At 43.5% G+C, this 12,150-nt stretch overlaps 1 protein-coding gene across 1 annotated transcript in view; it reads right to left on the bottom strand.

Annotated features, from left to right (window-relative positions):
- The window catches only part of NSMCE1 (NSE1 homolog, SMC5-SMC6 complex component), a 32,435-nt gene extending 27,820 nt beyond the window's left edge, over positions 1 to 4,615 (bottom strand). The window contains exon 1 of the mRNA XM_072836258.1: positions 4,466 to 4,615. Coding sequence (XP_072692359.1) covers positions 4,466 to 4,505 — 40 coding nt within the window. The 5' untranslated portion in view covers positions 4,506 to 4,615. The remainder of the gene's footprint in view (positions 1 to 4,465) is intronic.
- Between the last annotated feature and the right edge of the window lie 7,535 nt (positions 4,616 to 12,150).

Below are 12,150 nucleotides of genomic sequence, written 5' to 3' on the forward strand. Positions count from 1 at the left end.
TAAAGGGATCCCTGGGTGGCGCAGCGGTTTGGCGCCTGCCTTTGGCCCAGGGCGCGATCCTGGAGACCCAGGATCGAATCCCATATCAGGCTCCCGGTGCATGGAGCCTGCTTCTCCCTCTGCCTGTGTCTCTGCCTCTCTCTCTGTGACTATCATAAGTAAATAAATAAAAATTAAAAAATAAAAAAATAAAAAAGGCATAAAAACAATAATCTGAAGTTGTAAATACACGCAAAGTTATAGGAAATCCACTCAAAACCAACTACAGAATTATCTGGAAATCAACAAGTTTTATAACCACTGAAAACCTTCTGTGGGAAGTCCAACTTCCCACAAAGATAACTTCAGATCCAGATGGATTTATCAAGAAGCCCTACCAAGCCTTCTGGAAGCAAGTGATTTCAAATTTCACAGAACTATCCCAGGGCTGCAAAAGAGCAAACCCTCTTCAAACAATTTGATAAGGCTGACATAAGTTGGGCATTAAAACCTAACAGAAGCTTTAAAAGAAAGGAAAATGAAAAGGCCTGTATCTTTCAGGTATGCAACTTCAATGGTCCGAAGCAAAACATTAATTGCATCTAGCAAAACAGAAAGGCTAGTATATGATAACCAAGTCGGGTTTATCCCCTCAATAGTTTAACAACTGAAAATCAATCGAATGTCACCTGTCAATAATATCTCAATAAAGCTGGGGGGAAAAATCAATCAGTGTGAGTCACCACATTAACAAAATACGGGAGAAAGTCTACAATCATCTTAATAGATTCAGAAACTATGATTGTTAAATTTGACAGTCGCATATACTAAAAACTCTTAACAAACTTAGAATTGAAGGAAATTTCCTTTATCTACTAAATGATAGCTACGAAAACCTACAGTAAACATAATACTTAAAAATGGAATATTGAGGGGCAGCCCCGGTGGCTCAGCGGTTTAGCACCGCCTTCCGCCCAGGGTGTGATCCTGGAGACCCGGGATCGAGTCTCACGTCGGGCTCCCTGCCTGGAGCCTGCTTCTCCCTCTGCCTGTGTCTCTGCCTCTCTCTCTCTCTCTCTCTGTGCATGTGTGTGTTTCTCATGAATAAATAAAATCTTTTTTAAAAAATGGAATATTGAAAGCAATCACTTTCAAATCCAAACTGATCCAATGCAACTGAACTCATGCAATTCCAATCAAAATCCAACAGGCTCAGGGATCCCTGGGTGGCTCAGCGGTTTGGAGCCTTCCTTTGGCCCAGGGCGTGATTCTGGAGTCCCGAGATCAAGTCCCACATCGGGGTCTCTGAATGGAGCCTGCTTCTCTCTCTGCCTCTCTTTCTCTCTGTCTCTTGTGAATAAATAAAATCTTAAAAAAAAAAAAATCCAACAGGCTCTGTGTGTGTGTGCGTGTGTGTGTGTGATATTTGACAAAATGATCCCAAAATTTACATGGAACACACAAAGGCCAAACAGCAAAGCCATTCTGGGAGAAGATAAAGGCAGAAAGACTTGTCCTACCAGGTAATGACTTATTTTAAAGCTAGAGTAATGAATAATAGATGATAATGGTATAAACATGGACCAAGTAAGACCAGTGGGACAGAACAGAGAACCCAGATAAGAAACACATGTGGATATGGATACTTGACACGTTGGAGAAATGGAACTCCAGATCAAAACAGCTTTTTAAAAAAGGTGCCAGAAAAAAAAAAAAAGTGCCAGAACAATAGATACAATAGATTACCCTTATGTGAAAAAACTGGAGAATTGAACCTTCACCTCATTATGCACAAAATATTTTTGAAGATTAAGGTTATATGAAAGGAAATGCTACAAAACTTTTGGACAACAATATAGGCAGATAGCTTTTATAAGCCAAAGGCAGGGGTTTCTTTAAAAGATATAATAATAATAATAACGCAAAAAGTACAAACCATAAAGGAATATACAGGTAAATTCAACTTTTAAAATTAAGAACCTCTGTTCACTGAAAATACTTGAGCGGGGGGGAAGGAGAGAGAGAGAGAGAAGACAAGCTACAAACTGGGAAGCATCTGAAACATGCTGAACCCATGAAAGATTCATACTCAGAATATGTAATGAACTCCTACAAATCAGTTAGAGGAAGACAACTGCAAAAAAAAAAAATAAGCAACTGAAATTTCCAAAGAAGATATACAAATGATTAATAAATATATTAAAAGATACACAGTCTTGAGGTCATCAGGCTAACGAGTATCCAAACTACAGTGACAAATCTCTTACTCATCACCAGATAAGGCAAAGATTCTGAAGAATGGCCTGGGCTAAAACTCATCCACTGCTGGTGGAGTGTAAACTCTTATGAACCGTGTCAGACAATTTGATTTTACTGGCGAATTTGGGTATGCCCAGAAATGCGGTATTTGATTTTTCACTTACAGAAACTACCCACATCTGCCCAAGGAAATATGTGTATAAAAGCACCATGTGGTAGCAAAAATCTGGCAACAGTAGCAATGGCAACCAGTTGAAAAATGCCTAGCAAAGCATTTATATTCAAACCATGGAATTCCAAATAGCGACGAAGCAATGAAGGTGACATAGAGCTACTCAAATCACCGTGGATGCATCTCACATACGGGAATGTTATGTGCAAAAGTAAAGTCACACTAATTATATGTGAGGATTCTCCATCAAATTCAAAACCTAACGAAACCATATACAGTAGTCATTTTACAGATACATAGTAAAACCCATAAAGGAAAAACAAGGGAATGAGTAACAGTACTCCGGGCAGTGCTCATCTTTAGTGAGGGGAAGAAAGGATTCAGCGGGAGCTTTCAGCATAAGATAATGTTCTATTTCTTAACCTGATGGGGAGTATACGTGTGTTCCTTATTTTTATTCTTCGAACTTACATTTGCAAACATTTTTATAGGTATGTTACATATCTTGATTAAAAAAAGAAGAAATGATGTAAATATGTTACGTAACACCCAAAATAAATGCTAAAAAGGACCAACTCTAGGGACGCCTGGGTAGCTCACTGGTTGAGTGTGTCTGCCTTTGGCTCAGGGTGTGATCGTGGGGTCCCAGGATCGAGTCCTGCATCAGGGTCCCCTTGGGAAGCCTGCTTCTCCCTCTGCCTGTGTCTCTGCCTCTTTCTTTAAGATTTTATTTATTTATGCATGAGAGACATAGAGAGAGAGAGAGGCAGAGATACAAGCAGAGGGAGAAGCAGGCTCCATGCAAGGAGCTCGATGTGGGACTCGATCTGAGGTCTCCAGGATCACGCCCTGGGCCAAAGGCCGTGCTAAACCGCTGAGCCATCGGGGCTGCCCTCTGCCTCTCTTTCTATCTGTGTCTCTCCTGAATAAATAAATTAAAAATCTTGGCAGTGGGGAGGACCAACTCTGGAACAGCACAGAAGTCAATAATCTTGGGGAAAAAAAAAAAAAAAAGGAGAGGGACACAGTACAGATAGGCCTGTTTACACACAGAAGGCGATTGTCTGAAGATGGACTGGGTGGTAGAGATTAACCATGAACTGCCTACCCCTCCAAAAAAAAAAAAAATTTAAAAACAGAAATGTCTGTGCAATAAGCAGATCTCAAGCACCACCACGTGAGCCACACGCGAGGCAGAGGGGGGAGTGCTTCACTGCGCTCTCATTCCATCCTCCTGGGAACCTGAGGATCGTCACATCCATGCCCCCATTTTACAGATGCGGCAAGACTGGAGGCACCAGGAGATGCACGGAGTCAGTGATGGGCAGGAGGGTGGCGATGCAAAAGCAGAGTTCAGGAACCCTAGCACCGCCACCGCCACACACACACACACACACACACACACCCCAGGTAAGCGAGGCATAGCAGGGAACAAGCAAATCGAGATCCCTCACCTGCAGGGACTCCTCACCTACAATTCTCCGATCTAAGGAAGATCTAAAGGCCTCCAACCTTGGAAGCCTGAAGACCTGATCTGACCTATAAGGTGAGGCTATCTCTGGGCCATTCTTGACCTCCTTTGGGGGCAAATGTGCACGGATTCATGTATGTGGTGACAAGATGCAGCCCGGACCCCAAAGACCATGGGGAATAGGAATATATCATATCCCTTTGGAAAAATCCGAAACACCGGGGCATCTGCACACGTCTAGCCTCGGGGCTCTCTACGGGTCCCAGGACCGCGACCGAGAGCAGGGCGCAGGTAACCGCCAGGTGCTCCGGCAAGGCCGTATTTTCCGTATTCGGTGCAGGCATCCGTCTTTTGCTTCCGTCCCCCAAGAGCGGGGTCAAACCGAGGTCAGCACCCAACGCTACGACCCGCCGGCGTCGGGGGGCGTCGGGGGGCGCCGGGGGGGCGCCGGGGGCACCAGGTCCCAGCCCGCCGGCCTTCCTGCCCGTCTCTGGGCCTGTCGGCATCAGCCAACGAGGAGCCCCCCGGGCCCCCGGAGCCGCGCTCCGGCACCCACGCGGGCCGCCCCGGGGCCTGACGCCCACCTTCCGTCCTCCGTCGCCTCTCTGCGCGGCCCTCTTCCATCCCCGACAGCCTCGCGGGCGCGCGCGCGGCTCACCCTCCGCCGCACCCGGGCGCAGCCCCCGCCGCCCGCCGCCGACGCCGAAAGGCGGGCTTGGCACGCCCCCTCCGGGGCGGGGCCAGCGCGGGCGCGGCTCTCCTATTGGCGGCAGCCGCACGCTCGTCCCGCCCACCGGGTGACGCACTTCCTGCTCGCCGTTGCCGTGGCGCCGAGGAGCCGGGGGGGTAGGCGGCGACTTCCGCGCGTCTCCCGCCACTCTCCGGACCTCACCGGGCGGGGCCGCGGGCGGGCCACCTTCTGCCTCCAGCCCCGCCACTGCAGCCTGCGACCTAGGAGGAGGAAGGGGCACGCCTGCAACGGGACCTTCTCCCCAGCAGCCGCGGTTTCCGCGGACACAAGCCAGTGCCCCATCCTGGGCCTCAGTTTCCCCATCCGTGCAAACGACGCCGTGGCCTCGGGGTCGGCCGCGAGGGCTCCGCCGTCCTGCAACTTGAGCTGGAATCCTGGCTCTGCCAGATCTTGAGCAAGTCACTGAGCTGCTGCGCCCAGCCTCAGTTTCTTCTTCTGGTACATGGGGCTGATCAGAGTCGCCATGGAATAATAGGGTGTTCGTGGGGTTTCAAGGAAATGACGCACGCTGGAAGTGCTGATTAGCTGTCAGCTACTCGTCTTACCTAGGGATTGTTGGGAGAAGCCAATGAAGTTGTGAATGGGCTATTGGAGAGCACTCGTTTTACAAACGCTTGCATCCCAGTGCCTGACCTGGGAGCTGGAGCCGGATGCAGCCGAGCAGGGAAACAAGCAGAAAGTGCAAGCATCTAGCTCTGTGATGATAGCTTCAAATCCCTACTTACTTGCCCGTTGCACACCTGTGATCTTGGGCAGCAACTTCTCAACTTCTCTGGACCTCAGTTTACCTGTCTGCTGAGTGAGGAAAGCAGTAGCCTCTGATAGTTTTTATTTTTTTAATGAAGATTTTATTTATTTATTCATGAGAGACACAGAGAGAGAGACAGAGACACAGGCAGAGGGAGAAGCAGGCTCCCTGCAGGGACCCTGATGTGTGACTCGATCCCAGGACCCTGGGATCATGACCTGAGCGGAAGTGGTGGCTCAACCACTGAGCCACCCAGGTGCCCTGGTGTGGTAAAGAGCTTAAGCTTGGGAGCTGGACCATCTGGATTCGGATGCTGCCTCTTAAACTCAATATATCTGAGACCCAGGACAAAATACTGAAGCTCTCCACCTCAGTTTGCTCATCCATAGAGCAGGGATCATAATAGCACACCGTTGATAGGATTGCTGTAAGATTAAATTAGTTAATATATGCAAAGCACTTAAAAGTACCTGGCACATAGTGAGGCCTCAGTAAGTGTGAGTTATCTTTACTGATAAAGAACTTTATAAAATGCCTTGGGGGCAGTCAGAGAGAAGAAGAGCTCTGAGGAGACCATCTATGTTTTGTTTGTCCTGCATAGTTTTGTAGAATTTTGAATTCGCTATCAATATTTAAAGCTGAGGTATTTCCCATAAAACCCGAAGGTATCTGACAGCTCTTGAAAAATGGGGCAGCCTGGCCACGATAGGCCACATTCCCCTATGGTAGCCCTTCTTTAAACCTTGGTAGAGAGACACCTGGGGGGCTCAGTGGTTGAGCATCTGCCTTCCGCTCAGGTCATGATCCCAGGGTCCTGGGATCGAGTCACACATCAGGGTCCCTGCAGGGAGCCTGCTTCTCCCTCTGCCTGTGTCTCTGCCTCTCTCTGTGTGTCTTTCATGAATAAATAAAATATTAAAAAAAAAAAAAACCACTTGGAAACTGTGCTCCTTTGTGATGACACATGTGCTTCCCAGGGTGCAGAGAAATAAAAACAGAGGCCCATGGATGAAAAACACGGGGAACACTAACATTTCAGGATCAAAGGGCCAAGAAAGGAGGTAGAAAGAGAGGGATCCAAGACCAAGTGGTATCAGAGGCAAATAGGTGGGAGAGACTATTGAGTGGTAGGGTGTGGTCTGAATTGTCAGTGCTCTGGAGAGATCAAGACAGATGTGCCACCGCTGTAGAATGTGATGGCCATAAAGAACCCATAGAAACAGGAGGAAGCTAGATTGGCCTCCAAGAGAAGTGAATGCATGGAAGCTGAGAGAGTGGGGAGGGGGCGCTGACTACTTCTAGGAAGGGTGGTTTGGGAAAAGGAGATACAAAGACTGGAGTAGCGGGAATAACCAATAGAATAAAAACAGGGAGACAGGAAAGAATGGGGTCTGGAGACAGGATTACTCTTACCCTAGAAAGGAATAGAGACATTTCTGAAACAGAAGGAAAGGATGTAAAAATGGATGGATAAAGATTCACCCTGATGTTTTCTGTTTTCTCCATGAAGTAGCAAATTCTCATTCTTCTAGGCAAAGGATCTGGGAGGTGCTCAGGGATTTGAGGGGAATCAAAGGTTTGGAATGGATGCCAAAGAGAATGGAAAAGCGAGGTGCCTGCTGAGATTGAAACGATAAATGTGTAGAGAGGATAGTGACTCCTGATCCCCCGCCATCTCCCATCTCCATAGCAGGGGCCCCAGAGCAGAAGCCCTGTCTGGACTCATCTCGGGGTGGGTCTTGGCCAAACAAAGGCAGCTGACCTTAGAGGTCAAAGCAACTGCAGAGTGCTGGTGGGAAGGTCAGTCTTCAAAGTCATCCACCACAGTATGGGCAGATAGACATAGGAGAGATGGGGAGTGCTGAGAACTTAACACGGCGGGGTACAGCAAGCAGAGGTCTCAGTGAGGCAGATTATAGGTGACTGTCCTGCCTCAGCTTGCCTCCACCCCCAGAAGGCAGCCCACTCTCTGGCCGGCTCAGTGAGCATCTGTTAGGGCCTTCAGTGCACCAGACATCGGGCTGTTTGCTACAAGGCAACTCTGCCAGTTCAGATATTCTTCTGAAAGTTGACCCTGAAAAGTATAGAATTTGCATGGACATAAATTCACTGTACATAAGGCAGGTGGCCCAGGCCTTGGCTAGAGAGGAAGCATGGGGCCAAACCATAGCTGAGGGGGATCAGGCTTTTACCTGAAGACCATTGAAGCTATTGGAGAGGAAATGATGAGATCAAGTTTGTATTTTAGAAAAAGAACATCAGCACATCTGTTCTTTTCAAACATACTTGGAACATTTACAGAAATTGACTGTGAACTGGCCACAAAGGAAGTCTCAATAAATTCCAAAGAATCTATAGACCACATTCGTGAACCACAGTGAAGTAAAATGAAGAATCAACAAAAACACAGCCAGAAAGAAACCCAAACCACTTGTAAACCTTTAATTAGTTACTGAAAATGCTTCTGAGGAGAGGGTCCTGAAGGCAGGATGATCTCTGTTTTATCATGTACTGCTTTTACTTATGAAAAAGAAAACTAAACATGACAAGCACATGTTTGAATTTTATTTCTCAAGTTGGGTGTTCATTGTATTCGTTTTTATACCTCTGTGTATGTTGAATGATTTTACGTTTTTAAATGAAAAAGAACATACATTTGGAAACCGAAAAATACATACATATTAAAAAGAAAACCAATATGGAAATTACAAAATATTTAGAGATGAATGTCAAAAAACACCCAATATAATGAAATGTGTGGGATCCAACTAAAACAAATAATTAGAGGGGGATTTGTAGCCTTATGTGTACTTATTACAAAACCAGAAAAATAAGTGTTCAATGTAAGAGGTAGATAAATAAACACTAAATAACCTGGAGAAAACAGAAAGAAGGGAATAATGAAGCAAAAGGCAAAATGAGTAAAACAAAAAGGAAAATGTAATTGATTATGGACACCAGAAACTGGTGTTTATTAAAGACTAATCCAACAGACAAACTTTTTGCAAGATTTATCCAAAAAATGATCCAAATAATATTATAAATGGCTAAAGAAACATACTGGATTGAGTATAAAAATTTTATAAAGCTTAAGATGAATGACTTTATGCCAATACATTTGAAAATCTAGATAAAAGAGGCAATTCTTGACAAAAATACAAATTACAAAACTTGGCCCTAGAAAAGTAGACCAATAATCATCAGTAAATTGAAAAAGCAATGGATCTGTTCCAACTCCTAAAATGCCCAGGCTGAGATAGTTTTACTAGAGTGATACAAGTAAATGTAAAAAACAAACTATATTATGTAAACTGCACCAGAATATGAACAAGACAGAGAAGTCTATCCAAAAGCCATATGAAAAAAAAAAAAAGTCATATGAGGCTAGACTAATCTTGAACCAAAACAAAAACAGCAGAATTTAAAAAAAAATCAGGTCCATGTATAAGCATGGATGCAAAAATCTAGTCTCTTATGATGAGTGATATTGAACATCTTTTCATGTGTCCGTTGGACATCTGTACGTCTTCTTTAGAAAAATGCTGTTCAGGTCCTCTGCTCGTTTTTAATGGGATTTGGGGTTATTTGTTTTGTTTGGTGCTGAGTTGTATACGTTCATCATGTATTTTGGATACTAATCAGGGAAATGCAAATCAAAACCACCAGGTATCACCTTACACCTGTCAGAATCGCTAAAATCAAAAAGACAAGAAATAACAAGTGTTGGCAAAGATGTGGAGAAAAAGGAACCCTGGTGCACAGTTGGTGGGAATTGCTGCAGCCGCTGTGGAACACAGCATGAAGATTCCTCAAAAACTTAAAAATAGAAATACCATACCATCAAATAATTCCATTATTGGGTATTTACCCAAAGAAAACAAAAGCACTAATTTAAAAAGATATAGATGCATCCCTATGTTTATTGCAGCATTATTTGCAATAGCCGAGATATGGAAGCAATCTAAACGTTCATTGACAGACAAATGGATAAAGTCATGATGTGTATGTTTATATGAATATGAATATTATGCAGCCATTTAAAAAAAAAAGGATGAGATCTTGCCATTTGCAACAACATGGATAGACCTAAAGGCTATTATGCTAACTAAGTGAAATAAGCCTGACTGAGAAAGACAAATAGTATATAATTTCCCTCATATGTGGAATCTAAAAAAAAATAAAACAAATGAATAAACAAAAAGCAGAATCAGACCTATAATTACAGAGAACAAACTGATGGTTGCTGGAGGGAAGGGGAAGGGGGCAAAATGTGTGAAGGGAAGTAGGAGGTACAGGCTTCCAGTAGAATGGAATGAATAAGTCACAAGAAGAAAAGGCACAGTGGGGCGGCTAAGTTTGTTAACCTTTGGCTCAGGTCATGATCCCAGGGTCCTGGGATCCACCCAGCAAGGAGCTCCTTACTCAGCAGGAGCCTGCTTCTCTCTCTCCCCCTTCCTCATCCCCTCCCCTGGCTCATGCACTCTCTCACTCTCTCTCTCCCCTCTCTCAAATCAATAAATAAAATCTTTTTAAAAAAATAAAATAAAAGGCACAACATAGGCAGTATAGCCAATGATCTTGTAACAACACTGCATAGTAACTGATGGTAGCTATACTCATGAGCACAGCATAATATACAGAGATGTCCAATCACAATGTTGTACACCTGAAACTAATGACACATTGTATATCAACAATACTCCAATTATATGTACAAAAAAATAGACTGTCTCTTCCAGAAGAGAAAATTCAAATGGTTAAAAAAAAATAGTGGGGAAAGATGCCCAACCTTATAATTAATTGGAAATACAAACAACAAAAAGATACCAGTTTTCCCCCATAAGAAAGACAAAATGTTGCTGAGGGTGAGGGAGGGGAAACCAACATCCTTATGCATATCTGGCGGAGTTGTAAATATTATAGCTGCTCTGGAGAGCAATTTGGTGTTATGAAAATTGAAAAAGCTCATCTGGCAACTCCACTTCTAGGACTTTTTAACTGGAGAAAATCTCCCTTGTGCTCTTTGAGAGGTTTGCTCAACGATGTTGCCAATAGAAGGAACGACAAGAGAATGTCCTAACTATCCATTAACAAGGAAATGAAAAAGCAAAATGTTCATGTGGGATAGATGATCATGTAACATTAAGAGGAATGAATTCACTCACAAGTACCTATATGGATGAGTCTTAAAAGCATAGAGTGAAGTGGGGGGAAAAAACAAGATGCAAAGTTGATGCATCTTTGGATTACTCTTTGTGTAAAATTGGAGAAAAGCAAAATGACAATATTATACATTTCCTGTGGATGAATCTATGCATACAAAAGTATCTTCTTATTAAGGATTGGAAACACTGTCACAAAACTGACAGGTGAGGAGCTCTAGGAAAGGGAAAAGGGGGGGGGTGGAATGGGGATAAAGAAATTCTTGAGGCTTATCCATAATGTTTGAATTTTAAAATAACAAAATTATATACTTCTATAGTGTTCGTCTAATTTTCTAGTAGAGGCAAATATGCCTAAGTGCCAACAGTGGGAAAGGGGATGACTGTTGTTTTGTTCACTTTTACCGTTCTTTAAAAACAATTTCGAATAGGAAGGGTGAACGGATGAAAACAAATGAAAGGTGTATTTTTGTTTTTTTTCTAGAAATACGTGGCCATCAGTGGAAAGGGAGAGAGGCAAGATCAGGTTTCCCTGGAGCCCGGACCAGACCCTTTCCACCTTTCCATGTTGGTCCTCTTTTACATCTATATACTCACATATTTTTTGGATTCATTACATTTTAGGTTGGATCCAGTAGAGGTGATGGGTGTGAGCCAGCAGGGCAGAAAGGGAACGCGATTCCCCTCTACTCATCCTTCATCCTGGAGGGTTGGTGACAGGCCCCAAAGGTCAATTTTAAAAACGATTCCTGCTTAAAGTCCAGGAAGACTCAGACACGGGATTGAGAAATATGCCCAAAGCCAGAGGCAGTGTAGATTGTTCAATCTTTCTAAAGGGCAATTTGGCTGTGCTCATCTAGAGTGCACACATATCATGTTCTTTGACCTTGTAACTCCACTTCTGGGAATCCATCAGAGGAAATAATCAGAGACACACACAAAGGTTAATGAGCAAAAAAGAAAATTATGTCAGAGCCTTAATTTTATCAGGGAAGAATGGCAACAACTAGAATGTCTCCAAATAGCTAAAGAGAGGAATGGTCAGAAAAACAAAAATGCTGCAGAATATTATGTATCCTAAAAAACCATGTTTTGAAAACACAGTTGAGGTCACGGGGGGAAAAAAGTCATAATGCAGAATATATATTTTTTTAAGATTTTATTTTTTTAATTTTTTTAAATTTATTTATGATAGTCACAGAGAGAGAGAGAGAGAGAGGCAGAGACACAGGCAGAGGGAGAAGCAGGCTCCATGCACCGGGAGCCCGACGTGGGATTCGATCCCGGGTCTCCAGGATCGCGCCTTGGGCCAAAGGCAGGCGCCAAACCGCTGCGCCACCCAGGGATCCCAATAATGCAGAATATTTTAAGAAAGAGAGAAAACTAGAAGAATACCTATACCAAAATATTATCAGTGGTTATCCCTGATTCTATTATAGGTTAATTATTTTCTTGTTGCTTTCTTCTATTTTTCAACTTTTCTCCAAAAGCATTTTTTTATTTCATAATCCTAAGGAATATTATTTTTCAAAATAAATGGAGACTGTGATCATAAAGATTTTTGGTATTTTTTCATTAAAGCCATATATTTCAAGTATCTGAGAATTG

Source organism: Canis lupus, chromosome 8 (assembly GCF_048164855.1).
Source record: "Canis lupus baileyi chromosome 8, mCanLup2.hap1, whole genome shotgun sequence".
Classification (NCBI taxonomy): Eukaryota; Metazoa; Chordata; class Mammalia; order Carnivora; family Canidae; genus Canis; species Canis lupus.